This window comes from Notolabrus celidotus, chromosome 20 (genome assembly GCF_009762535.1).
Source record: "Notolabrus celidotus isolate fNotCel1 chromosome 20, fNotCel1.pri, whole genome shotgun sequence".
Lineage (NCBI taxonomy): Eukaryota > Metazoa > Chordata > Actinopteri > Labriformes > Labridae > Notolabrus > Notolabrus celidotus.
The window spans coordinates 9,649,511-9,676,606 of record NC_048291.1 but is presented as its reverse complement, the minus strand read 5'-3'; the positions used below and the strand labels follow the sequence as shown (position 1 = coordinate 9,676,606).

The window sequence follows — 27,096 nt, the reverse complement described above, 5'->3', positions numbered from 1 at the left end:
CCACCCATCCATCATTTACCGAGAAGAAGAAGGAGGAGGAGGAGGAGGCACGTTCAGCTCTTCTTCTGCTCGCTCTCGGTGTCAGCAGCGGTTCGGTCTCTGTGCAGACCTGCTCGGTTAAGGATCCATGTAGACCGGATCTGTCTTTCTCATGGGCGAGGACCAGGACCAGGACTGCGCCCGGAACCATCACCGAGAACCCAGCGGAGCGCCTCTGGATCCGGACCGGGCGAGGAAATATGTGGAGCTGTTCAGACAGCTGGACCTGAACAATGACGGCAGAGTTGACATCAACGAACTCCGGATCGGACTGGCTGCACGGGGTCTTCACCAGGGGGAGGCGGAGGAGGTGAGGCACGGACCGGCCCGCTTGGGCTTAGGTTAGACTGGGTCAGACCAGGTCAGATAGTACACAGGTTGGATTACCCGGTGTCACTCACAGGGTCTGCACCATCAGCAGAACGAAGTCACGTGACTCAATGATACATTAATACTGAATGGCCTTTAAACACGTCAGTGTACATTATTGGTATAAAAAGATAACTAGCTGAAATATAGGAGAGAGTTTATCTGCAAATTCAAACGATCCTTTCCTTGCATGTGTATGTGTGTGTGTGTGTGTGTGTGTGTGTGTGTGTGTGTGTCAGCTTCATCTTCACTCATGTACCTCCCTCAGCTTTAATCCACACTTCAACAGCAAAGTGTTCAATGAAATAAAAAACAGATTAGCAAACACATGTTAACCCTCCTGTTATGTTCGTTTCTCAGGAACAGCAATAATGTTTCTGGGTCAATTTGACCCGGGCATATTCAATTATCCAAAAGTGTCAGAACCCCCAAAAAATCCCAATGCAATTTTTTAAAATCTCATTATTAACTCCATTACTAACCATTGAAATCAATATTTAGTGCATTGGTGTCCTTTAATTCTCACAGATCATGATTCAATAATGATAACTGACTTGTTTTTCCTGTGTGTGTTTGTGATTCGGGTGAAATATGTCACACAGTTGCAAAGAAACAATTAATATATGACACTTCTGACCCCTTTTAGCCTCCACTTTGACTGCCGGGTCAAATTGACCCGACAGTATCTATGTAATATAAACATGGAGGGGGGTTGCAAATATGTTAAATGAACTATTTTTATTGTATATGTTAACTTTGAAATGGGTCAATCTGACCCGGAACATAAGAGGGGGGTTAAGTATGAAGTTGCTATCTGAGGTTAAATGATACAATATAGTGTGAAAAACTCAGAAATCAATTTTGTTGTCAGTGCTGCTTAGCAACAGTTTCCTTGAGATTTACCCTCTGCATGCCAAAGCATGCCGAGACCTTTGACCTCTTATTGTAGGAGTTAAAATTGAGGGTTTCTGTCACCATTGGAGAGCCAACTCCCTTAATAATAACTCAAATCAAGGCGTTAAGGGTATTAACATCTGCAGTCTGACTCCTGTTATCATCAGCTCACTAAGAAGAAAGACTCTCATGGCATCTTTAACTCTTCTGAGTGAGTTCACAGAGGGACCTTCTCATCACATTAAAACACTTCTACCCAGCAGGTTGAATTTAAAGCTGCTCAATAAAGAATGAGATCAGTGTGTGTTTCACCCTGTTACTCCGTTACAACACAGCACACATGGTGTCACTGCAGCAGGACTTCATGTGTTAAAACGTGAGTTCACATGATTTCCACATACTGTATATATATTCACTGATACTTTAAAACCTGTCCTGTTATAAAACATTGAAGCTGCTGATTTTTTATGCTAAACATCTGATTGTTTGCTCATTTCTCTGGGCCGCATGAAGAAAAGTGCTCCTTATAATGGATGTGTGATGAAAAGTAACACCACAAAATGAAAGCGAACACTATGGACAAGTTCTGAGAAGTAACTGACAGCTATTTATCACATTTTGTCCTTACTGGAAAAGCACAGGTGTTATTTATAACGTTATAAAGGTTCTTTGCTGTTAAAATGCTGCAGAAAGCCCCCACAGTGTGACAATGTGCGACAGGGTCAGGTTTCTGTTCCTTTGCCGATGACAGGGTTTCATTTTTATTTTTTAATGAAATTGACAGCCGAAAATGTCATTGAGTGTTTGTAGATGAAAAGGGCTTCACTTTCTTTATAGTCATATATTTTTCATGTCAACAGATGTATTTTAGTTCATTTGAAACACAGAGAAGTGTTGACAGTCTGCAGTGAATAAGTGTGAAATGATCTGATATCATTTTCCAGAGCTTTAATCAGCCTCCTGCAGGTGATTCTGTCCTCTGTGTGTGTCCTCTTTCTGTCTCCATTTAAAGACACTGTGCCCCAGTTTCTGTGTGCGTGTGTATGTGTGTAAAACAAGCAATCCCATCTCTTCCCATTGTGAGGAAAAGAAGCCAAAGCCCCCTCCGACTCGTCTCAACCCTTGAATTTAAAAACATCCTCATACGGCGTTCACACATTTAGTCTGCGAGAAGCTTCCCCGTCTGGATCATGATAACGACTTACCGTCTTACAAACCAACATGTTTCCTCCTTCACCTTCACATTAACATGTGTGGCCTGAAACCAGACGGTTTGTGAAGAAATCTGAACAATGTAAGTGTTTAATGAATATGAAGATAATCTGTTTATGCAGGATCACCCTGAAAGAGTAAGAGCCAGTCAAACTTAATTAACCTCTTTAAGGATCCTCGTTCCTAAACTCTTACATCTGACAGGTTCCCACAGGTAGAAAACTGAAACATTCAGACTGGTATCCAGTAATGAACTGCAAACACTTCACCGACTGTGGAGGACTCTTGTGTGAGAAGCAAACAAGCACCTGAAGGAGCTCAGACTACAGCACAGTATATACAGCAGAATAGCGGCGCTTACTGTTGCTTGGTTACGAAAGTTGTCCCACTGAGCTTTCTTTATGCTTCATATTTTATTTTATTCAAAGGAAATTCACAAAGAAAGCATGAAATGTTGTGACGTTAAAAGCAGTTCTAGAGCTGGAAAGCTCACCCTAAAAAAATGTTTGGCTTGTTTATCCTCAATGCAGACCTCCATCGACTTAGATGCAACACATTGGTGTTCACGTGCAGTGCATTGATCAGCTGCAGGGGCTGAGCTAACCAGCATCTCCTGTTGGTGATATACTTAAAAAACAAAGACTATCCCTTTAAACAGCAGGAGTCTGTATACTTTAGAACAGGGGTTCCCAAACTTATCAGCCCACGACCCCCTAAATATTGGTGCCAAAGACTTGCGACCCCCACTGTCCCTTAAAGTGATTTAATTTGGCTTCATTTAGCTGGTCTACAAAAAATGTGCCTACCTATATGAGCATGTGTCTGTGTTTCCTGTCCTGTTATGAATTAATCTACTGCTACTGATGCTTTTGATAATTAACTGATCACTAACCCTAAACTTAGGAGTCATCTCGCGAAAAGAAAGGCAGAAAACTCATTACATTTTCTATTTTCAAGGTTTTAATTCAAGTTTAGCTACTATATTTGTCGATATTTTTTACTATAAATGGGTAAAATGTAATATTTTTTAGATAATTAAGGGGAAAAAAATGTTGGAAGACATTTCACGACCCCACATTTGTGTCTCGTGACCCTCCAGGGGGTCTCGACCCACAATTTGGGAACCCCTGCTTTAGAATACTATATATACTATCACTGCTGCCAAAAACCAGAGTCACCTAAAGATGGTTATTTACTCCTTTACATGATACCAAGCATCTAGCTGTACTTCTTTTTATAGACTTGTAACTCAGTGGAGTTTCATGAGTGTGTTTTTTCAGCCTTGTGAGGACAGGATCCAGTGTTTTTTTTCTTCTGTGTCTCTCTCTCTCTCTGTCTCTCTGTCCTCGTGAAGACAGGACAGGTAATGTCAGCAGGTAAGAAGGGGTTAATTCTGAATTTCAACATGGAGCACATAGCTTCACTTTCTCTTCTCACCTGTGAACCTCTTTCACTCTATCACACACATCTTAACCACCCTCAACACCACACCACTTACATTACACAAACTTAATCGTATGGTAGACCAAAAGGGGCATTATTTAAGTTTATTTAACACATATTTACATTGAAGCGCCACTTTACATTGTTTTATTACCCCAATTCACCACTTTTTACATCTGGATAAAATTGAAGTGCAGCTTTTAACCCTGTTAAAAGCTATCCACAATAATGTGTTTTGACTGCATTTCTGTGAGTGAAATTAAAGCACTTCTTGAAACATTGTTGAGGATGTTAAAAATGCTGCTCTGTTGTTTCCGATTAAAAGTATGTTGTTGTTTTTTTACAGTGTAAAAAGCTTTTAACAATGTAGCTTTTTACAGGGCTCTTCCAGAGATATTCAGATGTATTCTGGTCGGTGTCGTGATGTGGCACTGTATCAAGTTCAATGTGTATGACTTACAGAGTTGTATCAAATTGTTGTTCAAAAGCAGCATTTTTGACCATTTAATGACTTGTTACTATTGTTTTAATCCATTGTGTTATTAACAGCAGTGTATCAGACAAATAAAACTGTGTTCCAAGCAGCGTTTCAATTCGGGCAGTTAATTTTAAATGGCGAATAATGTCTGTTTTGGCTTCCCATACATCTGTACACTTTCACTATTTGTTCAGCCTCATCCTCTCCTTACCTGTTTTTTCCAACCTTATATTTTGTCCCTGCTCAGTGACTGGCAGGCTGCCTCTTACCTTATATTTTCTCTCTGCTAAGTGACTGATAGGCTTGCTCTCCCCCCTAACAGATAGTCCTGGAGAGTGACATGAACCATGACGGACTGCTGGACTTACAGGAGTTCTCTCAGTACCTGCAGGCTCACGAGAAGAGACTGTTGCTCATGTTTCATAGCCTGGACCGCAACAATGACGGTGAGGGCAGGGCGAAAGCTCACAGTAACAATCTGCGTGAAGGGTAAATGAGACAGGTGCTGTTGCTATGTTAAGTATTATCTTCTGATCTCTATCTTTTGTTCTGCAGGTCGGATTGATGTGGGAGAGATCCAGCACTCCCTGCACAAACTCGGAGTCAAAGTCAGCATGGAGCAGGCCTCTAAAATACTACAAAGGTATGACGAGAGAGCTAGTGAGTGAGAGGCAGAGACAGAGGGAGGGGAAGGGCTGTTAAAGTAGAAAAAACAGGGGATAAGTTAACAGAGGTATGGCAGAAAACACAACAGATCTGTTTATGACTCTGTACTGTTACTGTCTCTCAGTATGGACAAAGACGGTACAATGACCATCGACTGGATTGAATGGCGAGATCATTTCCTTTTTAACCCTTTCCACAACATGGAGGAGATCGTGCACTACTGGAAACATTCTCACGTGAGTCACACGACACACTGATGTGATGTCACTGCAGTGATAACATCCTGATAGCAGTTATGGTCTCATTCTATTGTTCTAACAGATGTTTGATATTGGGGAACAACTGACTGTGCCTGACGAGTTCTCTGAGAAGGAGCGGCGGTCCGGTCTGGTGTGGAGGCAGCTAGTTGCTGGAGCAATGGCAGGTGCTGTGTCACGGACAGGAACTGCTCCTCTGGACCGCCTAAAGGTCTTTCTGCAGGTTGGTGATCAGTAAGATTTTACTTGTATACTGCCAAATCATATCAAAAGTTATCACGGGGCAGTGTACGTTAGGAGCAGGACTACACCACACTCAACCCAAGTCTCTTTCTTTCAAACAAATAGCAAAACGGAGTATGTCCATGATGTCACAGCAAAACTACAACATTAGCCGGGTTAGGGTTAGGGTTAAAAACACTGCGGTTAATCTACTAATCAGACACGTTCAGCATTGCAGGCCCTGCCCGCCAAGAGCCCCGGGACCTTTGAAAAGTACTACGCCCCTAGTAGGGTCTTTTTAGGGGGAGATTATCTACCCCTGAACTACTTTTTCGCCCTAGGTCCGTCGGTCAAAACGCACATAATCCCGGGGTAAAGTCCCTAGTTCCTGGGTGAAGTTCCTCTGGTTGAAAAACGCCTATTATAACATTAGGGAATGTTACTCAATGTTCTGTATAATTTCACTTGACCTGTCTGTGTCTATGGGTGCAGGTACACGGCTCCTCGTCTCGAAAGGGGAACCTGTGGCATGGACTGAGGGGGATGGTCCGGGAGGGGGGCGTGGTCTCGCTGTGGAGAGGAAACGGCATCAACGTCCTAAAGATCGCTCCTGAATCTGCCATCAAGTTTATGGCCTACGAACAGGTCAGTTAAACCTGATGAACCAATCACAGTCTTCTCTTCAGTAAAGTTTGAAGTCTGGTTCTGCTTCATATTTCTTCTCTCTTCTTCTTGTTGTATTCTTCCTCCCCCTCTGCCTTGTCCTGTAGATAAAGTATGTGATCCGGGGCAGTCGAGAAGGAGGAGCTTTGAGGGTTCAGGAGAGATTCGTCGCTGGTTCTCTTGCAGGAGCGACAGCACAGACCATCATCTACCCCATGGAGGTATATCTGAACTCAATATGCAGATTTCTTACCATCATCCTGAAGCTCAAAAAGTGTTTATTATTTGCTGTTATTCATCCTCCCCTCCCTCTTCCTCTTGTTTAGGTGCTGAAGACTCGTCTGACTCTGAGGAAGACAGGTCAGTACTCAGGTATGGCTGATTGTGCCCGACAGATCCTGAGGACAGAGGGAGTTCGAGCGTTTTACAGAGGATACCTGCCCAACACAATCGGCATCATCCCATACGCCGGCATCGATTTGGCTGTGTATGAGGTATTAATAATGATATAACTTTTTAAAAACAGGTTACAAAGTGCTTTAGAAATAAAAACAAGGACAAATCATATAAAGCTAAGGAAAATTAAGGCAAAAACTAAAAGTTAGCCAGTGGAAAGCTTCCAAAAAGTCTTTTGAAACAGTTTTAGACTTTACTTTATAGCATTATGTTATTTTTTCCTGCCTCCATTAACCCTTAAACCTCCTCTACTTGTATTTGTTTCTGTCTCTTTCTACACAACCGCATTTTAAAACCGTTACTATCTGCTTTCTCTGTCAGACTCTGAAGAACGCCTGGCTGCAGAGGTTCTGTGTAGGCTCTGCTGATCCTGGAGTTCTGGTTCTGCTTGGCTGTGGAACCGTCTCCAGCACCTGTGGACAGCTAGCGTCGTACCCGCTCGCTCTGATCAGGACTCGCATGCAGGCACAAGGTGAGACAGACTGGAGTAACACGCACACACACAGCATTAATGCAATATATGCTTCTCTCCCTCATCCCCTCTGTTCCTTTGTTCCTCTGTTCCTCTGGTTCCAGCGCTCACTGAAGGTACACCCAAGCTGACCATGCTGGGACAGTTCAGACACATCATGTCTCATGAAGGCGTCCCCGGACTCTACAGGGGAATCACTCCTAACTTCCTCAAAGTCATCCCCGCTGTCAGCATCTCGTACGTGGTGTACGAGCACATGAAGAAGGTGCTCGGGGTCGGACATTAGAAATAGATGAAGAGGAGAACAGCAACACTGAGGAGGAAAAGACTTCTGTGATGACGATACTCCTGTGAAAGAGGAGAAAAGAAGCACTTAACAGACTGATTTGATCATTCTCCTCCTTCATGACTGAGTCAGTTTGTGGATCAATCATCTCATTTATGGACGATAAAGAAGAAAAAAGCATTTAAGCATTTCTTGCAGACAAGCAGGAGAGTTCTCTCTCTCTATGTTTCTGCATTCAAACCAGCAGCTTCATTCCAAAGCAATCACAAATCAAACAACAGAAGCAGACCTTTTATAGATACGTACGTAGACGAGCATATATTCCCCCAATGAAAAAACTTATAACAGCCACAGGAACTAGGTTTTTTTCTCCCTGCAATGTAATTATTTAAAGATGGCCGTCCTTTGCTTTACCCTTTAAAACCACAGGGGGGCACCAGCCTTTTAATCAACTCTCTTAATAAAATGAAAGGAAAGATTTAGCATCATGACCATCCAATCATGTTCTGAAGGAGACTTAGAGTTGTGATTACAACAGTCAGATAGGTCTGGATCTGTTATATTCATTCCCTTTTTCCAGCAGGCATTAGCTGCATGCAGGGTGCCTCTGGAAGCAATTGGGCAGACCTACAATCAATCAGACTAACTAGGGCAGAATGGCAGAAAATCCCCTCGATAGTACAGAAAACACATCTTTCTTACTAATGAATGCTGTAAGGGAAGTTATTTGTTCTTGTTCTAATGACACTTCATCAACCAGTTTGTATAAAATCACGTCAATAGCTGATTCAATCGACCTACCTGCAGCAGAAGCTGCCATCTTAGTTGTTTACGAAAAGGCTGAAGTGGCGCCCCTGTGCTATCATCGTACAGAGCCCGCCCCATTTCTAAATAAAGGGCTATGATTGGTCAGGTCTATCTGAAACTGTTTGGAAAATGTTTAGGATGGCAGCAGTTCCAGACCCACCTGCCAGAACAATTGAATATGAGCTGGCTGATGGGTCTGGAGAGGCCAGGCTTTAAAGGTATTTTTCGACCGCAGGAACTTTACCCCGGTACGAGGGACTTTACCCCTGAACTACGTGCGTTTCGACCGGAGGAACCAGGGTCTAAATTTAGTTCAGGGGTAGATAATCTCCCCCCTAATAAGCCCCTGCTTGGGGGTTAGTACTTTTCAAAGGTCCTGGGACTTCGGTTGAACGTAACGCTGTTTGTGGAGTTTACACAGTTGTTGAAACGCAGAGGGAGTTCCTGGGAATGCATACGAGTTTAGTTTTTTATTAAGAATTCAAAATATTATTTAATATAATTTTTTTTCTCCATACGTCACTGGCCTGATTTGCACAATCTACCCGGGACTTCAGCTTGCGGTCGAAACACAGACAACAATGGGGGCACAGGAACCTTTTAGTTCCGGGGAAAGTAGTTCTGGGGGCTAAAGAGACCTGGAACTCTTGGTTGAAATACACCTTTAGTTTCTTTAAGTATTTTATCATTTCATAACATTTGTTTTGTTGCAGATATTCATTGGTAAATGTAAATGATTAACCACATATTTGAGGATTATAGGAAATATTGCTTTATGTGTTGCCCTTGTGTGGCCTGGGTCTCCCATGTTAAAGGTTTACGTCACTGTTGATTTGGAAAATAGAAGAGGGTTAGCGCCCTCATCAACACCAAACCCTCAGAGAAAACATCAGATTTAAGTGGCAGAGCAAACACATAGTTCTGCTGCCTTGTGTGAAGTCTTTGTTTTTATTTTCAAACATCAAACTGTGTTGGTACATTTGGATGCAGATGATTCCCCATGATAAATCTACAAAGCCATCTGAATTTCTGACTCGTAAAACATTTTTGAAAACTTGAAGAAATATTTACCTTTTTTCTAAACCTTGTTTGATGCACTGAAGCTTCAGCCAAAGCTGAACGGCAAATGTCCTAAAAAAGAGAAATGACTGAGTGTACGTGTGCATGACGTTTATTATATTAAGGTTTAACTTGAATAAGAGCTGCACAGCAGTAGCTTGTAGGTGCAGTTTTTAAGCAGATGCATGAAAAACTCCCAGAGACTTTGAATGTCATTATTTTCATAGAACAAAAATAAATATATATATATATATTGTCTATATTATAATTATCATGCAAATTTTTTGTTTCTCCTTTGCAAGTGTACTTGAAGTGATCGATGCTTGTTGCTGCTGAGGCCGTGCAGGCATGAAGCATTTATATTTTGTAAAGCATGAGTGCATGTCTCCCTGTATGGCGAGCCAAAAGGGACACTATTAGCCACTGAAGGATGTAACTTTTAATATCCTGCTTTTTACAAAGACCAGATGTCAAAACGACTTTTACTTACGGTATGAGGTGCATTTAAACTACACATTTAACATTTTAAAAATCCTTGATGGTTTTTAACGTCTTTTTCTACATTTGGAGTATTGAAGTGGCTTTTTATGAACCACACCAGAGGGCCATAAAAAATGGCATACAATTTGGCATTACAATTTTGTAGGTTTAGTGGTGAATAATGTCCCTTATGGCTTTCCGTAAACCAGCCTTCAGTCACAGCTTAAACTGCTGACTCCTGTATTTTAAGACTGAAATTATTCCTCTATGCTTTAAACTCAAAGTGTAATGTGAGTTTGTTCAAATAAGAGCTTCTAGTTTTGATAAAACTGGCAGAGAGCTTAATGTGTGTGTGAACTTGACACAACTCAATGAGGGGATCAAACCTGTGACATTGGACAGAGAAGAGGACGGTAACTGTTCATCTGTAAATGATGTTTCATTAAACATTTATTTGCACAGGGTTGTGTTTAAAGATGTACTTTTGTCATGTTTCGTGACTTTGTTGTGAATCAGACTGTAAAACCTCTAAGGTCACAGCTGTGTGTAATTCACTTTTGCTTAAAGGAGTATGGGCTGACTTTCACTGAGGGAAGTAATATTATATTGATATTTAAAGAATATCATTTTGAATTGAAGTTAATGGGACAACATTTTGAAACATGATATCCCAAAAACTAAAAGTGCTAACCTACTGAAAGTGAAATATGTGATAATGCATCTTACAATGTTCAAATCCCATACATTGTAAGATACTCATATCTATAATTACAATAGTTAGGACTGGATGAAAGCCAACGCCTTCTTAAAATCTTTAAAAATGCCCAACTTCTCCGAGGGAGATATCACTGTGAAGAAAGCCAAAAATGGAGCACTGATGCAAATACATGATGCAATGGAGTGCAAAGACAAACTCAACTGGTTTAAATGAAAAGTTCTTTGTTTCTTTCTTTCTTTCTTTCTTTCTTTCTTTCTTTCTTTCTTTCTTTCTGTCTTTCTTTCTGTCTCTCTTTCTGTCTTTCAATCTGACAGACATTGATGGAGGAGAAAATCTCTGCAGGATCTCCCTGGATGATCAAACACTGATCTCTGCTCCCCGGGCACTGTTTGAGTTCAGCTCTTTCTTTTGTTTGTTTTAGTATTTTCGGGTTAAAATCAGACAGCAGCTCATCTGTTGACTCCTGACTATAGCTCCTGACTTATCCTCTAAACCCTCAAATTTAAATATAAACATTTGTGTCAGTTTTAATGTCTGGAGAGACACACAGAAAGGTTGGTGCAGGATGAACAACATCATAATGTAACTACACATCATGTGATGAGGCACAGCAGCTGTTATGATGCATTCAGGGTCCCCTGCTAGGTTCATAATGAACACACTACTGGTGTTTAGGGCAACTGTCTGACAGGAAGATTGATGATGGTGTTGTGGACTTTCTTTCTGGATTTCTTGGATGTGTTTTCTTTTGTGAACTTGATTCAGTCAGACCTGTTTAAAAAGGCCAACTCATCCAGAACTAATGAATACTTTTAAAGTAGACTACAGAGTGAAGTCGTGCTGCGTTCATGAGCTCAGTAAGTCATGTAGCTGGATACCAGTGCTGCATTCAAGTGCTGTTCATGTTACTAAAGTAACTTAGGTTTCCTTTAAAAATCAGATGTCCACAAGGTGGAGCTGTTACAGAAGAAAGGCCAGCATCCACATATTCAATTCTCTTCAACATGTGAGATAAATGTCTCGTAACAAAAAATGTTTTAATTTATTTATTGAAGCAAATAAACAATTTTTCTAAACATTGTTTGAGAAAATAAGAATACAAATACACAATGAAAGAAACTGATAACAGGCCTTTCTTGAAGGAGAAGATACTTGGCTACCATATGCGTAAATATGCTCCTTTTATGTTTACTATTTATATCATAATAATTGAATGAATGTGAAAGCTTTTAATATCTCTTCTTTCAGCTCATTTTGTTTGCTTTAACCTGCCTGGTTTTCAAGACTTTAGTCCAGTGAAATCTGAAGTTGTGATGTCTGATTTTAACTCGAAGCGGAACGTTGAACAGCCTGCACTGTATTGGTCCGGACGGTTTAGGAGGATGCACAGTTTGAGCATCAGTGGATCCAATGAGTGGTGGGGGTGTGTGTGGTGCTGTTATGGAGGTGAGCTGTAGTTTATTAATAGAAACTACTGCAGCATTATTTAGGTTTAACACAGGATAGATTATTGAGAGCTTATTAATGAATCATCTGCTTGAATTTGTCGATTGTTCGAACATGAAACGATGAATCTGTAGTTCAAACGGAAGCAGTTTGTATCCTCCTCTTCGATCGTTTCAACAGGTTTGTTCTGTGCAGAGTGAAGGAGGATTTCTAATGAATGTGGGTTATTTTTACCTCAGTTGAGCCTGCTGGTGTTTCTAACTGCTCACAGCAGTAGATACGCATTAACATTGACCTTGTGTGGTTAAAATATATGTTGATTAAATGATAGTATTACAGGAGAGTGCCTGAAGTGCTTCAGATTTGCTGTTCTTCATGTTATAGTGAGTCAAAAGCATACAGTAAGTTTTACCCTGTAGAAAGGGGAACAGCATGTCTGATTTGATACTCATTTAAATGTTACATTATATTTGTTGCTGTTGGCAGATAATTATTTCACTGCTGCTGTGAATCAGTAGAGTTTATTTTTTATGTAACAGGTTGCACAATTTGAGGAGAAGATCTTTCTTTCCTTTTTTTATCACAATGTTTTAAAGAAGTGCTGGCAGCATGCAGATTTTTAGTTTCACATATTATATGTCAAGACATGAAGGTGCTACAATAACCCACAAACAAAACCAGTTTTAACAAGGAAAACGAAACAGATCACATAACTCCTCTTCTTAAAACTCTGCACTGGCTCCCTGTTTCTTTTAGAATTGATTTTAAAGTTATGTTACTTGTTTTTAAAGCTCTTAACAGCCTTGCTCTATACATCACTGCTCTCCTGTCATTTTATGTACCAACCCGATCACTGAGGTCCTTGCTTCCCTATTAAATGTTCCTTGTCTTTCTCACACAGGCACCGGCCAGAGAGCCTTCTGTTTTTACGCCCCTAAGCTTTGGAACTATCTGCCTCTAGACATCAAAACGGCGAGCTCTCTGGGTGTTTTTAAAAGGAAACCTAAGACTTGCCTTTTTAATCTAGCTTTTAATTTGGAGTAATGTATGTTTAGCCCTGGACTGCATTATTATTTTAATTATTTTAATTATTTTAATCATTATTATTTTAATCATTGCTTTAAAATTTATTTATCTTATTTAATTATTTGTTTATCTATTTACTTCTTGTATTCATCTGATCTTGCTAACGCTACCTTATTTTTAACTTTTCTTTCCACTATTACTTATTTTAATAATTTTACTGTATTGATTTTTATTTCATTTTATTTTCATTATTTCATTCATAGTATTTCATTTATAATCCTGCCTTTTAGAACTTAACCATTGCTGTTGTTTTCTGTCTCTCTGTTATTTTGTGAAGTTTGAACTTCAGGCTGCTGGTTTTTATGTTTGAAAGGTGCTAATAAAATTTTCAAGACTGGATATTTTTCCAGGATCTGTTACAAACAAACATGCCTTCTTAAAGCTTCTGTAAGGAACTTTAGTTTCATTTTAATTTGCCCCCTGTGGATAAAGATGTACATCTTATCATTTGCTGATCCCTTCTGGCTCATGCCTTATTTCTTTGTTTGTTCGCTCTGTATTAGAGGTGTAAACAATTAATCAAGTATTGATTAATTGATTGTTAAGAATATACTCGAACACTTTTTTCTTTTCGATTTTGTATCACGTAGAGGCAGAGAACCTGACACTGTGAGTCTGAATGATGTTTCTGTTCAGTTCTCTTGTTGCATTGAATCCACATGTTGTAGTCTGAGCCTTCACTTTCTATGACAGTATGTCTGCGGAGATTATGAGCCTGCTTTACACGTTGATATTCAGCGTGTTTAACATTTCGTACACCTCAATATGATCTGTAGCTATTCAATACCCTCAATTATATACATTGTGTTGCTAAGGAAATTTTGGGGAGAAAACACATTTGGCATTGTTTTTGGCATGGAAAACGTCGACGCTCTTTTAATGATTCATTGATAATTGATTTGTTGATATTTCCAAAGATTGATCGCAGAGAATACTTAAATTTGACAACCCTACTCTTTATTGGGTCTTATTTTTTATGAGTCATTCTTTTTCATCACCTTAATGCTGAAAGCTTTGCATAAATTTGCAGAACCATGGGTGTGGTGGATTGACTTCTAGGTCAGTGCATACGATGCATAAAGCTTATAAGTTAGCTGGTGTCCGCATTTCCAATATGGTTCTCAAGATCTTTGAGGTTTTTAATGCATTTTCAGAAACCAGTGAGTGACATCACTGTGACCACGTCTATGTTTTCTACAGTCCATAGTTACATATGTAACAGACAGTGCTGAGTGGAATGTAGGCTGTGGATTCAGAGCACCCTCTGCTGGACAAACCACATAATGTCATCGTTTATAAATCACATGAATCATTGTTTTCTGTTTCATATGCTCTTTTAAAAATATCTGAAATGGATTGTGGCCTCAAAGTTTCCTCTGCAGAGTCTCATACTCTGATTTTAATACATAAGCTACCTTAGCTGAGCCTGTTCACTCTGTGTTCTCACTTTCATCTTACTGAGTGTGTGTGTTCTCTCTCTCTGTCTCTCTCTCTTTCCTCAGGTGTTTGAATCAGATGCCTGAGATGATCCCACTCGGTCATCAGCAGTGATCAGCGATGGATCGGATCACCTTCCATCATGACACCGTGCTGTCAGACATTCACCTGCTGCTGCCGAACACACGCCACCTCATGACCCGACTCAACAATGTCGGACAGCCAGGTGTGTGTCACAATACTGTTTCTCCTATGAAGTCTTGTAAGTGTGTGTGTGTGTGTGTGTGTGTGTGTGTGTGTGTGTGTGTGTGTGTGTGTGTGTGTGTGTGTGTTGTCTGATGCTCAAACTTGACTGTGTTTGCTGTGTCCAGTCTTTGTCTCCAAATTTAAGATCCTGTCGGATGCTGAGAGGAGGGACGGCGGCGATGGAGTGAGAGGTTTAAAGGAGACGGAGAAATATGAAGACAGGAGGAAAGATGAAGACACGGTGACAGAAGATGCAGGGGAAGGTGGGGACGGGAAAGTGGAGCCATTGTTGGATGAAGATGGAGATTTGGAAATCACACACCGGTATGGAATAAAACTTCACAGTAAGAACATGATTGGCTGTTCTGTGAGTGTGTGTGCTTTAACTTCTTCCCAATGTATCCTCTGTCATGAAGAAAGCAGGGGAAAATAAGCTCCTGTGAGGGAGGAAGGTCGCTCTACAGTACATCAACTCTGTTCTACATCATCTCCCTTTACATGGTATACAGTTTGAACAGGGTGCGATTTGTGAAAAAAACAAAGCGGGGATACCTCCAAACATTTTTTAAGGAATAACAAACATACTACGACGTCTTATAGGGCCATTAAAGAAAAGGAGCCGGAGGAGAAGAGTCATTTTAGACTCTGAAAATGACTCTTCTCCTGCGGCTCCTTTTTTTTATTTGTTTCTTTAAATGGCCCTTATATGCCTGAACATGCTCATCATCAGTGTTGCTGGAACAGAGCGTAAAAACTTAATTTTTGCACAGATGCACTACTGCATCTTCCACATGCCTTGAGAATAAGAGCACATTAAACAGAATTAAACAAATTATGCACTTCACTGACCGATCTTTGTAAACAGCACTCCATTCGTGTTCTTCTTTCCACCTAAAGTAAGTAAGTAAACTTTATTTAGTATAGCCCCTTTCACAGAAATAGTCACAAAGTGCTTTACAGAGAATCAATGTTGACCAGACAATACAATGAGCAATAAATAAGATAATAAAGAAAGCAGACAAAAGGACATCAAATTACAACGGAAGGTCAAAAGTCTCAGTCTAATCAGCATAGCGCACTTGGGGCGGAAGACTGTTCCAGAGAGATAGAGCCACATGCTCAAAGGCACGGTCACCCTTAGTTTTAAGCCTCACACGAGGCACAGCAAGCAGACCCTGGTCTGAGGATCTGAGGGGTCTACTGGGGATGTAAGAGTGGAGCAGGTTGGAGAGAAAAGAGGGTGCTTCATGATGGATTGCTTTGTATGTTAATATGAGAAGAAGCGGGCAAGCTGGACACAACATGATGCATTTCATGCAGTCTGAACACAGACCACAGTGAGACGTATCCCCACCAGAGATAAAAACTTAATGGCCAGAGGAGGGATATAAAAAGCAGAGGAGGCGAAATCCTCTATCGCCCCGGGCAATTCGCACCTATGAACATTGAAGAGTGGTGCTGTACAGACACTCTGTATGTACAGGGTAATCAGAAAACAGCAGCAATGTTTCCTTCAGTGAGTTGAAATGTTGTGATAGAACAAACTTTGTGTGTCTTTGATTAAGTGTGCCGGTTTATCTTCTTTTTCTTACATTACTAACCCGCTCTTTAAAACCTCTTTCTGTGTTAGTGAGCAGATCATTGGAATAAAATGTGTTGGAGCAGAAACTCAATGCGGTGTTTTTGTGATAAGAAGTGTCTGTTCAGTGGAAGTCAATACCCCAAAGCCCTTCCCCCTACACTCAAACCTAAAGATAGTAACCCCAACACCTGATACCCCCTCCACCCAAAGCAGCTAACTCCTGTTTTGAAAAATGGAGCTCCAATTGATGAGGAAACACAATTGGAGCCAACATTAAAAAGCCTGTTTGTACTGCAGAATTAAACACCCCGGTTCACAGTCCGTTTTTACTGTTTTCATGATGTTATAAGAGTAATGCACACATTTGCATATGATATAAGGGCCACTTTGACTGACAAGTGAACATGTTGTTGTTGTTTGCCAAGGCTAAGGCCTCAACTCCACCTCTGTGCCTCAGCGAAACGTCACAGAAACTGTTTCCTTGTTTCATACAGTCTATGGCTCTGACTCACAGACCCGTAGCTCACCCTCGCTCATTATAAACATGAATGCAGACTCCTCATTATAAAGTACTGTGAAATATTCCCACAACAGTTTGTAATGTATGTTCTAACCTCCATAAATATACAGCTGGTTTATCCTCAGACAATACTGCACACTACACTTTTCATGAAGTGTTAACACACACCACTGCATAAGATGCAGGTTGTTCATGTTAAAGTTGTGCTGTAGTGAGTGAAACATGATACACAGAGATATCTGTGTTTCATCGATGTAATTTTGTGCTTTTTTATTCCACAGACCGAGGAGAGACTCTGTGGAAATCAGCAGAGAGTTTGTCCGTCCCATCATCCTCCTACAGTCTGAGTCTGTGCTGGATTATGATGAAGACGAGGACGATGAAGATGAAAAATGCTCCAAAGATGTTATAAAGATTGGTAAGTGCCTGGACTAGCTTTGTGCTCACTTTATCTTTGTCCTGGTTCCTGCAAACATGCATCTGATTAACTCTGACGCAGAAAATACTTTAACATGAATTTAACGTTTCAAGATAAGAACATGAAGTCTTAAAAGTGACATAGTCAAGTGTTAAAATTTGACATGTTGGATTATCTTTTCACAGAGCACACGATGGCCACTCCTCTGGAGGACGTCGGCAAACAGGTCAGAGATTAAAAAAAACAAACCTCTTTTTTATTCTTGATTTCTCCTCCTCTCTCCTGATAAACATTCAAACCTAACTGAGCCTGGAGAGATAAGAGCTTAATAAGATTAAGCTCTAATTAAGAAAGATGATAAAGAAAAATTCTTCCATGTGTGACAGGTCCAGGGTACAATCGAGTTTGAATGTCATTAATGTGAATCAATTACATCTTTCACCCACACTAAGAGAGTAACCCAGGTGAAGGTGTAATAAAGAAGTGAAGGTGTGATGAACCGCTTGTTTCTTTGTTGGTTAAAATAATTAAACTAATGTTTCTCTCTGTCTGCAGGTGTGGAGAGGAGCCTTCCTCATGGCTGACTTCATCCTCTCTGAGCCCGTCTTGTTCTCAGGTGCTACAGTCCTTGAGCTCGGAGCGGGAACAGGTGTAACCAGCATTGTCATGGGAACTGCTGCGAAAACTGTCTACTGCACAGGTGAGAACTGTAATCTATGAGGCACATTTACTACACATTAATACTTTTTACATGCCTGCTACTTACACTTCCTTGCAGATAAAAACAAACAAAAAAGAAAATGACAATGTGAAAAAAATACATTAACCCTGCTGTTATGTTCGTTTCTCTGGAACAGCAATAATGTTCCTGGGTCAATTTGACCCGGGACATATTCATTTATCCAAAAGTGACAGAACCCCAAAAAATCCCAACACACATTTTTTCAATCTAATTTTGAACTCCATTACTAACCATTTAAATTAAGATTTGGTCCATTGGTGTTCTTTAATCCTCACAGATCATGGTTCAAGGAGGATAACTCATTAAAATTCATGTTCAAAGTTTTTTAATGTAATTGGAAAGCCCTAAATATAAATACAATAGTTTTACTTAGATTTCCGTTTATTTTATTTTACATTTTTAATTTTTCTTTTTTTATGAAGTGACGTTGATAAATTAACACGACACCTCTTCTGTCACATGCTGCCCAGATTTTTATGCTGCATTTAGCTGGTTTGGAAGGTATATATTGCCTAAAATACAATTTAAAAAGGGTCAATTTGACCCGCAACATAACAGGAGGGTTAAAATCGTTCTGTTTTTTTGTTTTCCAGATGTTGGAGTAGACCTTCTGAGCATGTGTGACAAAAATGTGGCGTTAAACAGACACCTGATGGAGCCAGCAGGTATGACCACTTATATTTTATTTATAGTTTTTTGATTTTACAAAGTCAAATATGTTGCAAACTGAGCACCATACATACATACTAATTGAAACACACTTAATTAAACAAACACATGGTACAGATAAGTATTAACAGAGAGAAAAGACAAAAACAGCCAAAGAAACCATAACAGTGCTGCCAGTTCATAGAGATACATAAATAGTGTTTCAAAATTGTTATCACTAAAGTAACAACTCAGGAATTAAGTAAGTTGACATGAATACTTGGTGTTAAATTTAAGCTCACCAAATCCCTCCTATGACGACGGGTTAATGTTACATTGTGCCAAATAAAGCTCCCCAAACTCCCTCAGATTTACTCTGTGTGTTGGGTTTGTGCAAACCCAGTTTTTCCATTTGTCAAACATACAGCATGTCTTTGAGCCAATGCAAGAAGCTGGGTGTGAGGTAGACTCCCTTGTGATGAGAATACGTTTTTTAGCAACTGCCATCCCTACATGCAGAGTAATCTGCATATCGTACAACAACTTGAATGTCTCTGCAGAGCATACAAAGACGACCCGGTTGTGGTCGAGTTGAATGTCTCTGGAGTAGGCTTTTAAGAAAAAAACAAAAATTGAGGTCCAGAAGGGCAAAACCAGAAAAGGTGTGCCAGAGATCCTTTGGCAGAACAGCATCTATCACATTTAGAAGACACTAAAGGAAAGATCTGATGTAGTTTTGTCTTTGAAAAATGCAGTCTGTGCATCACCTTGAGGTATGAACACTTTGATAGATTAACATAGATCAGCCAGAATATTATGACCATCTGTGCAATCTAATCCAATATAATCCAATACAACAGCTCTCCCATAAACTCTACCTGTAGGGAGCTTATACATCACCATTTTTTGTAGACATGGTCAGAAAAAAATAATAATTTACATTTTGGAGCTCCTCCTATTTTATGAAAAAAAATTGTTATTGAAAAAATGTTTAAAAAAAATGTGAAAAGAAGAGTGCACAGTCTTAAATGTTGTAACTGACTGTATTTGTTCTGTCGTTCAGGTGGTGAGGTAAAGGTGAGACAGTTAGACTGGCTCCAGCATGACCTCTGTACAGGTAACACACACTCTTACTACTCACTCACTTATTTTTATTTTCATTATTTAGTCACTTATAAATGTAAAATGTTTGAGCAGCAGACTCTCCGTCGTGTTCAGATATTTAACAGAACAAAACTAATGAAAGCTGCAGCAGATTTACAACTTTCTGTGAGTAAACTGAAGCTGTATTAAAATTACACCTGACCTTCCTCCTCCTCCTCCTCCTCTTCCTCCTCCTCCTCCTCCTCCATGTGTGAGATCTCACTACAATTCCCATAAAAAACACCCCTGACTGTCTCTATGATGTTTAACCCTTCAGATGCTGGTGAAGAGTTCAGCTGGACGGAGGAGGAGGTGGCAGACATGTTTGATAACACACATTTCATCATCGCTGCTGACGGTATGAAAACATGTCAATCTACACATATTAAAGGAACTGGGAATCATAGCTTATGTATTTATCCAGTCAATGAAGTCATTAAGTATACTGTACATTTTGTCTATCTCTAGTGTGCTATGACGAGGATCTAACAGACGGACTCTTCAGGACTCTGTATAAACTCTGCAGCAGCTTTAATCACACCTGCACCGTCTACATCTCCATCGAGAAAAGGTGAGAACGTTAAATCTTCAATTCAACTGGATCATCTCTGAGATTAAGTTTATTCAAGTTTAATCAGTAGGAAAGAGCAAAAGTAAAGATACATTTCAATCCAAAACCAAATTGTTTGATTTCCTGATGGGTAAAGGTAGAACTGAAATACAGTTTTTATACATCCAGGTTAAAAGTACTCAGGGGCTCCCTCTTGAAATGTTTTGTTTCATAACTTAGGCATACATGTGCAAGTTTTCGAAAGGTTTCTAGCACCTTTAGCCCTAAAAGGCGTGGTTATTTTTGCATAGAAAGTGAGACTAATAGTTTCAGATCAGTCTAAGCTCAGCTCTAAACTCAGAGCAGTCCTCTGTGCTCTCTGAACAAACTGAATAAACATCTGTGGCTGGAGATTCTTAAAATGTAAACATTAGTTTAAGATTAGTTTATTATCTAATTGTTAATTGGAAGTAAATATACTCATCATCTCTGCACAAACCGGCTCTGTGCAATCCTCTTTTTCTCTGAGTCTCTAAAATGATCCTCACAGAGTCAAACAGAGTTTTTCTCACAGTTTGTTCATGTCTCTGAGGTGTAAGAAATGTGTCAGGTGCTAAACGTTTAAAGCCGAAAGACTGACCATGTGTCTCGTGCTGCACCTGTCAGGATGAACTTCACCCTCAGACACCTGGATGTCTCCTGTGAGGCGTACGAGCACTTCAGACGCTGTCTGTCTCAGCTGCAGGACCTGCAGGACGGACGCTGCAGCTTCACCGTCACTCAGCTTCAGACCGACTTCTCTCAGTTTATGGTTTACGAGCGCATCGAGCACCTGGTGAGAAACACAGAGATACATATTAATATATTTATTACTTATCTTTTAACAAAGCTGCTGCTTCTGCACTAAACTCATCTGAAAAAAACTCAGCTTACACACACACACACACAGACACACAAAGACACATAGGGTTGAATCTCTTTGAGCTGCATCATTCCTCAAAGTTTAAGTTGATGCAAGGCACAAATGTTTGCAGGTAAAGTTGAAAGATTCTTCCCCCAAAATGAAATTCTTAAAGAAACTGGAAACTGGATCCTCAATAATCTTCTAATGATAAGATATAAAGCCATGTGTACATAATAAAAAACATCTAAAAATATTAGAAATGACTTTAAATAGAAACACAACATTTCTTAAATTTGTATATAATAGTTCCAGATCTATTCCAACTGTCCCTATCCCTGTAAGGTTAAGAGTTTAAAAAGTCTTCTTTCTTGATGCCCTGCTGTTCAGTTAATATTCATTTGAGGTCATGAAGGTTTTCACTGATAAATCTAATCACTGATCTGTTACTGATGTGTACAGGAACTGTGGAAGGTGACCTCTTCTCTTCATCAGACTGAGTCTAAAACTGGATGAGTCCCGTCCTGACTGTGAGCCACAGACTGAAGCACAGAGCAAACACTGCACTGACCTCTGCACAGAGAGCTAATGTTAGCAGCTGAAGGATTCAAATGTAAACTAATATCAGCTGTGTAACAATGTAACTCTGATTTTTCAACCTAGAATGTTTTACAGTGAGGGGGTTGACCACAGGTCCATACAATGTTTTATGAATTTTGATTAATTTATTGTTTTTAAGTTTAAGCCATGACATGCCATTCTTACTTTAACTTAAAACTTAGAGCTTCAGCTGATTTTCTCTATTTGTAAGTCTGTCTGATCAACCGAAATCAGTGTTTGAATAAAGTTTTACTATAAAGTCCATTGAGTCCATCAGTCTACTTAGAATTTTAATTTTAGATACATGATTTTTAAACACAATTTAAAGTTGTTTTAACAGAATGCTGCGTGAGTGTCAAGTGATAATTAAACATGTTACACAAAGAAACTGCAGCACAACAAACAATAAGACAAACTCAATATAATCCTCTGACAATATAACAGATAAATTAAGATTTTTTTTTCTAAAAGCGAATAGTAGGTGTTACAAATGTCAGTTAAAGTCAGTTCTCCTGCAGGAGGTATGAAATGACGGTCATGACCTCATCATCCTCACATGTAAACATTATGACTATTATTTTGCTGTTTTGTGCTGCCCTCTGGTGGAAGAACTTTGCGTCTGCATTTTATCTCAAATCAGATAAGGTAACCCTACCTCTGTCTGCAGCTTCATTAGTTGCTTAATGTTGCTGTAAAGTTTATTATGGGGATCTTCGGGGAGTGTCTCACTTTTGGGAACAGCCTCAAGTGGACACTGTAGGAACTGCAGTTTTTGGGAGTTCATTTCTCAGCCCTGGAAGTTATGTCTGCTTTAAAATATGAAACAAACACTATCATAAGTAGTTCCTTTACAGCAGTGGTGTCCAAACTTTTTTCAAAGAGGGCCACATTTGACGTTGTCAGAATACCTCAGTGCCAGTGGCTGCTACTGAGACTTAGTAATCCTAAAAAGTTATATATGAAATGTCTATTTAATAACAATTATTTTACTTTTTTTCTCAATAAATCAGTAACTAGGTAGTCCTCTGTTCTCCACAAGCCACGTAAACATGAGAAAACTTTATCTTCTTCTGGCAGGCAATGTGGGAAAAATATTGTCTAATTTTTCTATGGCAGGATCACAATCTGGATTTCATCACACTTCTTTTTCATGTTGTTTTTAAGACTTTTTTGATCAGCAGACAACAGTTTTAGAACTAAATAATTATTATCCTGAGTTCTGAACATTTTTTATGCACCAAATTTAGCCTTTTCTGCACAATTTCATAATTTTGATCTTGTCTTGTGTCCTCTTTTGTATATTCTGAACTTTTAGTGTTCATCAAGAACATTTTCCCATCATGATAAAAACATTAATTTGAAAACCTGTCAACTTTAAGAGTGTTTTAGTTTCTTCCTTATTGCCGTCTTGCAGAATTCCCAGAGCTTTGGCTTTATACAAGTAGTCCATATGAAGCTTTTTGAGACGTTTCTGGATTTACTTTAGTTTTGTTTGTGCTCTTGAAAGAATCTGCAAATGTACAGATGATTCAGAATGTGATTAATTTCTGTGCTATAACTAACACTTTTTAAGATAGAAGCTTGGGGCCATAAATAAATGGACCTTGGACCGCGATTGGCCCCCGGGCCGTACTTTGGACATGCCTGCTTTACAGCTACTGTGAAGATGTTTTTTTAATGATAACACAATGTCCTCAGAAAAAGAGCTAAAGCCAAGACTTAAACAAGGTATCTTCAAATTAGCAATAATAGTTAAAAAAAATGACATCTCTGCAGGTATCCCATCTATAATGCTCAGGATATAACAATACCAACAACTGCAATTTAGATAGGACATTAAAAAGCATCAGTGTTAATTGTAAAAACGCGTTATGATTAATCCGAGCAGACAAACAGCCCCAGATGGAAGTCAGAGCTGTTTCTTCCACTTATCAGAAGTATGAAGATTCAAATACAACAATAACTTCTAAAATAGAAAACATCAAATGACTCACACTGGGTTCATGAGCCTCAGTGACTGATGTCAGATCTCTACAAGCACAGAGCTGCAGCAGATTCCCTCAAACACATCGTCTGTGTCCAACACACAGACAACAAGGAGCTTTGTTGTGAAAGGACTCATGTGCGTGTGTGTCCCGGCTGCACTGAGTGTGACAAACACTGGACTGAGGACTTCAGTGTGCTGAGCTGATGGACTGAACTATAGACTGTTACAGGCAGAAAGAACACATGGTGGATACATTTAGAAAGTGAACAAGTCAAGTTTACTTGTATAGCACTTTACATGCATATAACTCACAGGATAATAAATGTAAAACAATGATTAGGTAGCATAAGAGGTGAGGTTATTACATGAGCTACATATGTTACATATACAATAAACACTGTACAATGCATTATACGATGAAGGATAATTAACCACATGCCTACCTGAACAGATTTGTAAAAGCTTTGTGTTGGGAAACACACAGACATGATAGTATGTTGTTCTTGCTTTGATTAGAAGCTAGAAACATTCACACCAGACCTTCTGTGATTTGCATATTGTTATCTGTTCCCATGGCTGAGGAGCAGACCATAAGGTGAGAAGTCAGGAAGGTGACCAGGAAGCAAGATATCGTAAAAAGCTCTCGTTTGTCTCACAGTTCTTTGAAGATGCTTAATGATGTGTTAATCTTATTCTCTGATGAGAATAAGTAACGTGTTGTATCTTCACTCTGGGTCAGTTGAGCAGACCTTGTCTCGGTTGTTAGATCACTCTGCCAGCTGACCGCTTTGCAAAGCTCACTGATGGCCGGAACAAAGCTCACAAAGACAAATCGTTGTTGCTTGAGTCTATCATTTCCAGATATCCACCACAGCTTCTACAGATTGGCAGAACATCAGAGTTTTGGAGAGCTCTGTCGCCCTGTGTCTTGAAATGTGTACATGTAACTGTTAATAACTGAATGTGTTTGACCTGAGAGGGCGAGTCAGCTGGTACGGGTAAATGGGTCTGGAAAAAGAAACTGCAACCCAACTTTTGAACTACCTTTATGTTAGAGCTGAGGAGAAACTATAGGAGAAAATATAGGTTTACATTACATTAAAAAAACAGAATAAATCATGTGTCCCTTGATGAATAGGGGAAATGATACTGAGTATTTATCTTGGCTGTCACATCAAAGACAAATCGTTGTTGCTTGAGTCTATCATTTCCAGATATCCACCACAGCTTCTACAGATTGGCAGAACATCAGAGTTTTGGAGAGCTCTGTCGCCCTGTGTCTTGAAATGTGTACATTTAACTGTTAATAACTGAATGTGTTTGACCTGAGAGGGCGAGTCAGCTGGTACGGGTAAATGGGTCTGGAAAAAGAAACTGCAACCCAACTTTTGAACTACCTTTATGTTAGAGCTGAGGAGAAACTATAGGAGAAAATATAGGTTTACATTACATTAAAAAAACAGAATAAATCATGTGTCCCTTGATGAATAGGGGAAATGATACTGAGTATTTATCTTGGCTGTCACATCAAAGACAAATCGTTGTTGCTTGAGTCTATCATTTCCAGATATCCACCACAGCTTCTACAGATTGGCAGAACATCAGAGTTTTGGAGAGCTCTGTCGCCCTGTGTCTTGAAATGTGTACATTTAACTGTTAATAACTGAATGTGTTTGACCTGAGAGGGCGAGTCAGCTGGTACGGGTAAATGGGTCTGGAAAAAGAAACTGCAACCCAACTTTTGAACTACCTTTATGTTAGAGCTGAGGAGAAACTATAGGAGAAAATATAGGTTTACATTACATTAAAAAACAGAATAAATCATGTGTCCCTTGATGAATAGGGGAAATGATACTGAGTATTTATCTTGGCTGTCACATCATAATAGAAATCAGTCCTATAAATAAGAACCTTTATTGTATTGTTACCTTTAGCTTTATTGTAAAGATATTTGCATTTTTACTTGTTTATTTTATATATTGGCTTACGTTTTTGCACAGTTTTACTTTTTGTATATTATATATTATTTTGAAACTATTTTTTTTTCAACATCCACAGGTTTCCTCCGACAGTATTTCATCGTACTTGCACAGTGACAATAAAGATATCTTATCTTTGATCCTGCCTCTGTGTGTACATTGTGTCCTCTTTCAGTTTATTTGGATACACATGGTATATTCAAATTCAAATGCAAATACTGTTTTCTATGTCTTCTTTTTGACATGTAAATGCCCACTTCCTGCCTGAGTGTTTGACCAACCACACTGAGATTTTTGTTTATTTTATTCAATAGCTAATCAGCCATGTTAGTCACATTGAGATCAGAGATCTCTTTTTTCAATGGGGACCTGTCTAAGGTTTTGACAACAGAATAGACAGACTCATAGAAAAGAGCTAAAACCTTAAAAAGAAGTCAGCTAAAACATTTGCATTCAGAAAGCCTGGATTGTCACTTTTCTCTGAGGATTTCAAAACATTCAAGCTCACTAAGTTTTGCAGTGTGAAATCAGTCTGCAGATTGTTTCAGACTCAGTTCTGACTTTAGGGATGGCAAATTGCGCAATGTCAAATGAATGAAGGTTGTGGGTTGAGTCCTTCAAGATGAAAAGGAAGGAAAGATAGGCAGAGTTTTAGCCCACACTGTCTTTGTAAATAAATAACATAATGGTGGCACACATAAGTTTATGGTCCTTTAAGTTATATGACGTCTGTTTTATATGTATTCCATACTGTGACTCCATACTGTGACTCCAATATGTACGGTGGCCCTGAAGTGCAAATTCCAACAACAATACGGCAAATCTGACAACACTACGGCAAATCAGACAACACTACGGCAAATCAGACAACACTACGGCAAATCTGACAACACTACGACAAATCAGACAACACTACGGCAAATCTGACAACACTACAGCAAATTCAGAAAACAAAACGGCAAATCAGAAAACACTACAGCAAATCAGAAAACACAACAGCAAATCAGAAAACACTACGGCAAATCAGAAAACACTACGGCAAATGTCGATTTTGTGATTTTATTTTATTTTTTGTTTAACCCTAACCCGGTGGTTAATGTCGTATTGTTTTCTCAATTGTCGTAGTGTTTTCTGAATTGCTGTTGTGAATTGCACTCCAGGGCCACCATATAGGTTTATGGTTCTTTAAGTTATATGACGTCTGTTTTATATGTTTTCCATACTGTGACTCCAAAATGTCCATATATTGACATGATGAAAAGTAGGCTAGTATACATACATAGCTTTAGC

General features: G+C 39.4%; 2 protein-coding genes across 3 annotated transcripts; both read left to right on the top strand.

Moving 5' to 3' along the window:
• Positions 1-90: 90 nt before the first annotated feature.
• On the top strand, positions 91-8,558 carry LOC117832818 (calcium-binding mitochondrial carrier protein SCaMC-3-like). Its single transcript, XM_034712101.1, has 10 exons — positions 91-349; positions 4,758-4,881; positions 4,991-5,078; positions 5,226-5,337; positions 5,423-5,581; positions 6,073-6,225; positions 6,351-6,464; positions 6,570-6,737; positions 7,021-7,171; positions 7,276-8,558. Exons 1-10 carry the CDS (start codon positions 152-154, stop codon positions 7,455-7,457), a joined length of 1,449 nt encoding a protein of 482 aa, XP_034567992.1. The 5' UTR covers positions 91-151; the 3' UTR covers positions 7,458-8,558.
• Positions 8,559-11,877: 3,319 nt separating this feature from the next.
• mettl22 (methyltransferase like 22) lies at positions 11,878-22,104 on the top strand. 2 transcript variants are annotated; one of them, XM_034712102.1, is made up of 12 exons: positions 11,878-11,967; positions 14,556-14,716; positions 14,862-15,060; positions 17,120-17,256; positions 17,442-17,482; positions 17,812-17,956; positions 18,592-18,663; positions 19,710-19,763; positions 20,067-20,147; positions 20,258-20,360; positions 21,006-21,174; positions 21,703-22,104. In XM_034712102.1, the coding sequence occupies exons 2-12, from the start codon at positions 14,611-14,613 to the stop codon at positions 21,754-21,756; spliced, it is 1,161 nt and encodes a 386-aa protein (XP_034567993.1). In that variant the 5' UTR covers positions 11,878-11,967; positions 14,556-14,610; the 3' UTR covers positions 21,757-22,104. The 2 variants fall into 2 exon arrangements, with proteins under 2 accessions (XP_034567993.1, XP_034567994.1); XM_034712103.1 differs by lacking the exon at positions 11,878-11,967 and adding an exon at positions 12,019-12,147.
• Positions 22,105-27,096: the final 4,992 nt, after the last annotated feature.

Bases quoted from the DNA above. Each gene is read 5' to 3' on its own strand.
- LOC117832818 (XM_034712101.1), top strand. From the start codon at position 152: ATGGGCGAGGACCAGGACCAGGACTGCGCCCGGAACCATCACCGAGAA. The intron at 5,582-6,072 runs GTTGGTGATCAG...CTATGGGTGCAG, and splicing joins GCCTAAAGGTCTTTCTGCAG to GTACACGGCTCCTCGTCTCG. The intron at 6,738-7,020 runs GTATTAATAATG...TTTCTCTGTCAG, and splicing joins TCGATTTGGCTGTGTATGAG to ACTCTGAAGAACGCCTGGCT.
- mettl22 (XM_034712102.1), top strand. From the start codon at position 14,611: ATGGATCGGATCACCTTCCATCATGACACCGTGCTGTCAGACATTCAC. The intron at 19,764-20,066 runs GTAACACACACT...TTAACCCTTCAG, and splicing joins CCAGCATGACCTCTGTACAG to ATGCTGGTGAAGAGTTCAGC. The intron at 20,148-20,257 runs GTATGAAAACAT...GTCTATCTCTAG, and splicing joins TTTCATCATCGCTGCTGACG to TGTGCTATGACGAGGATCTA.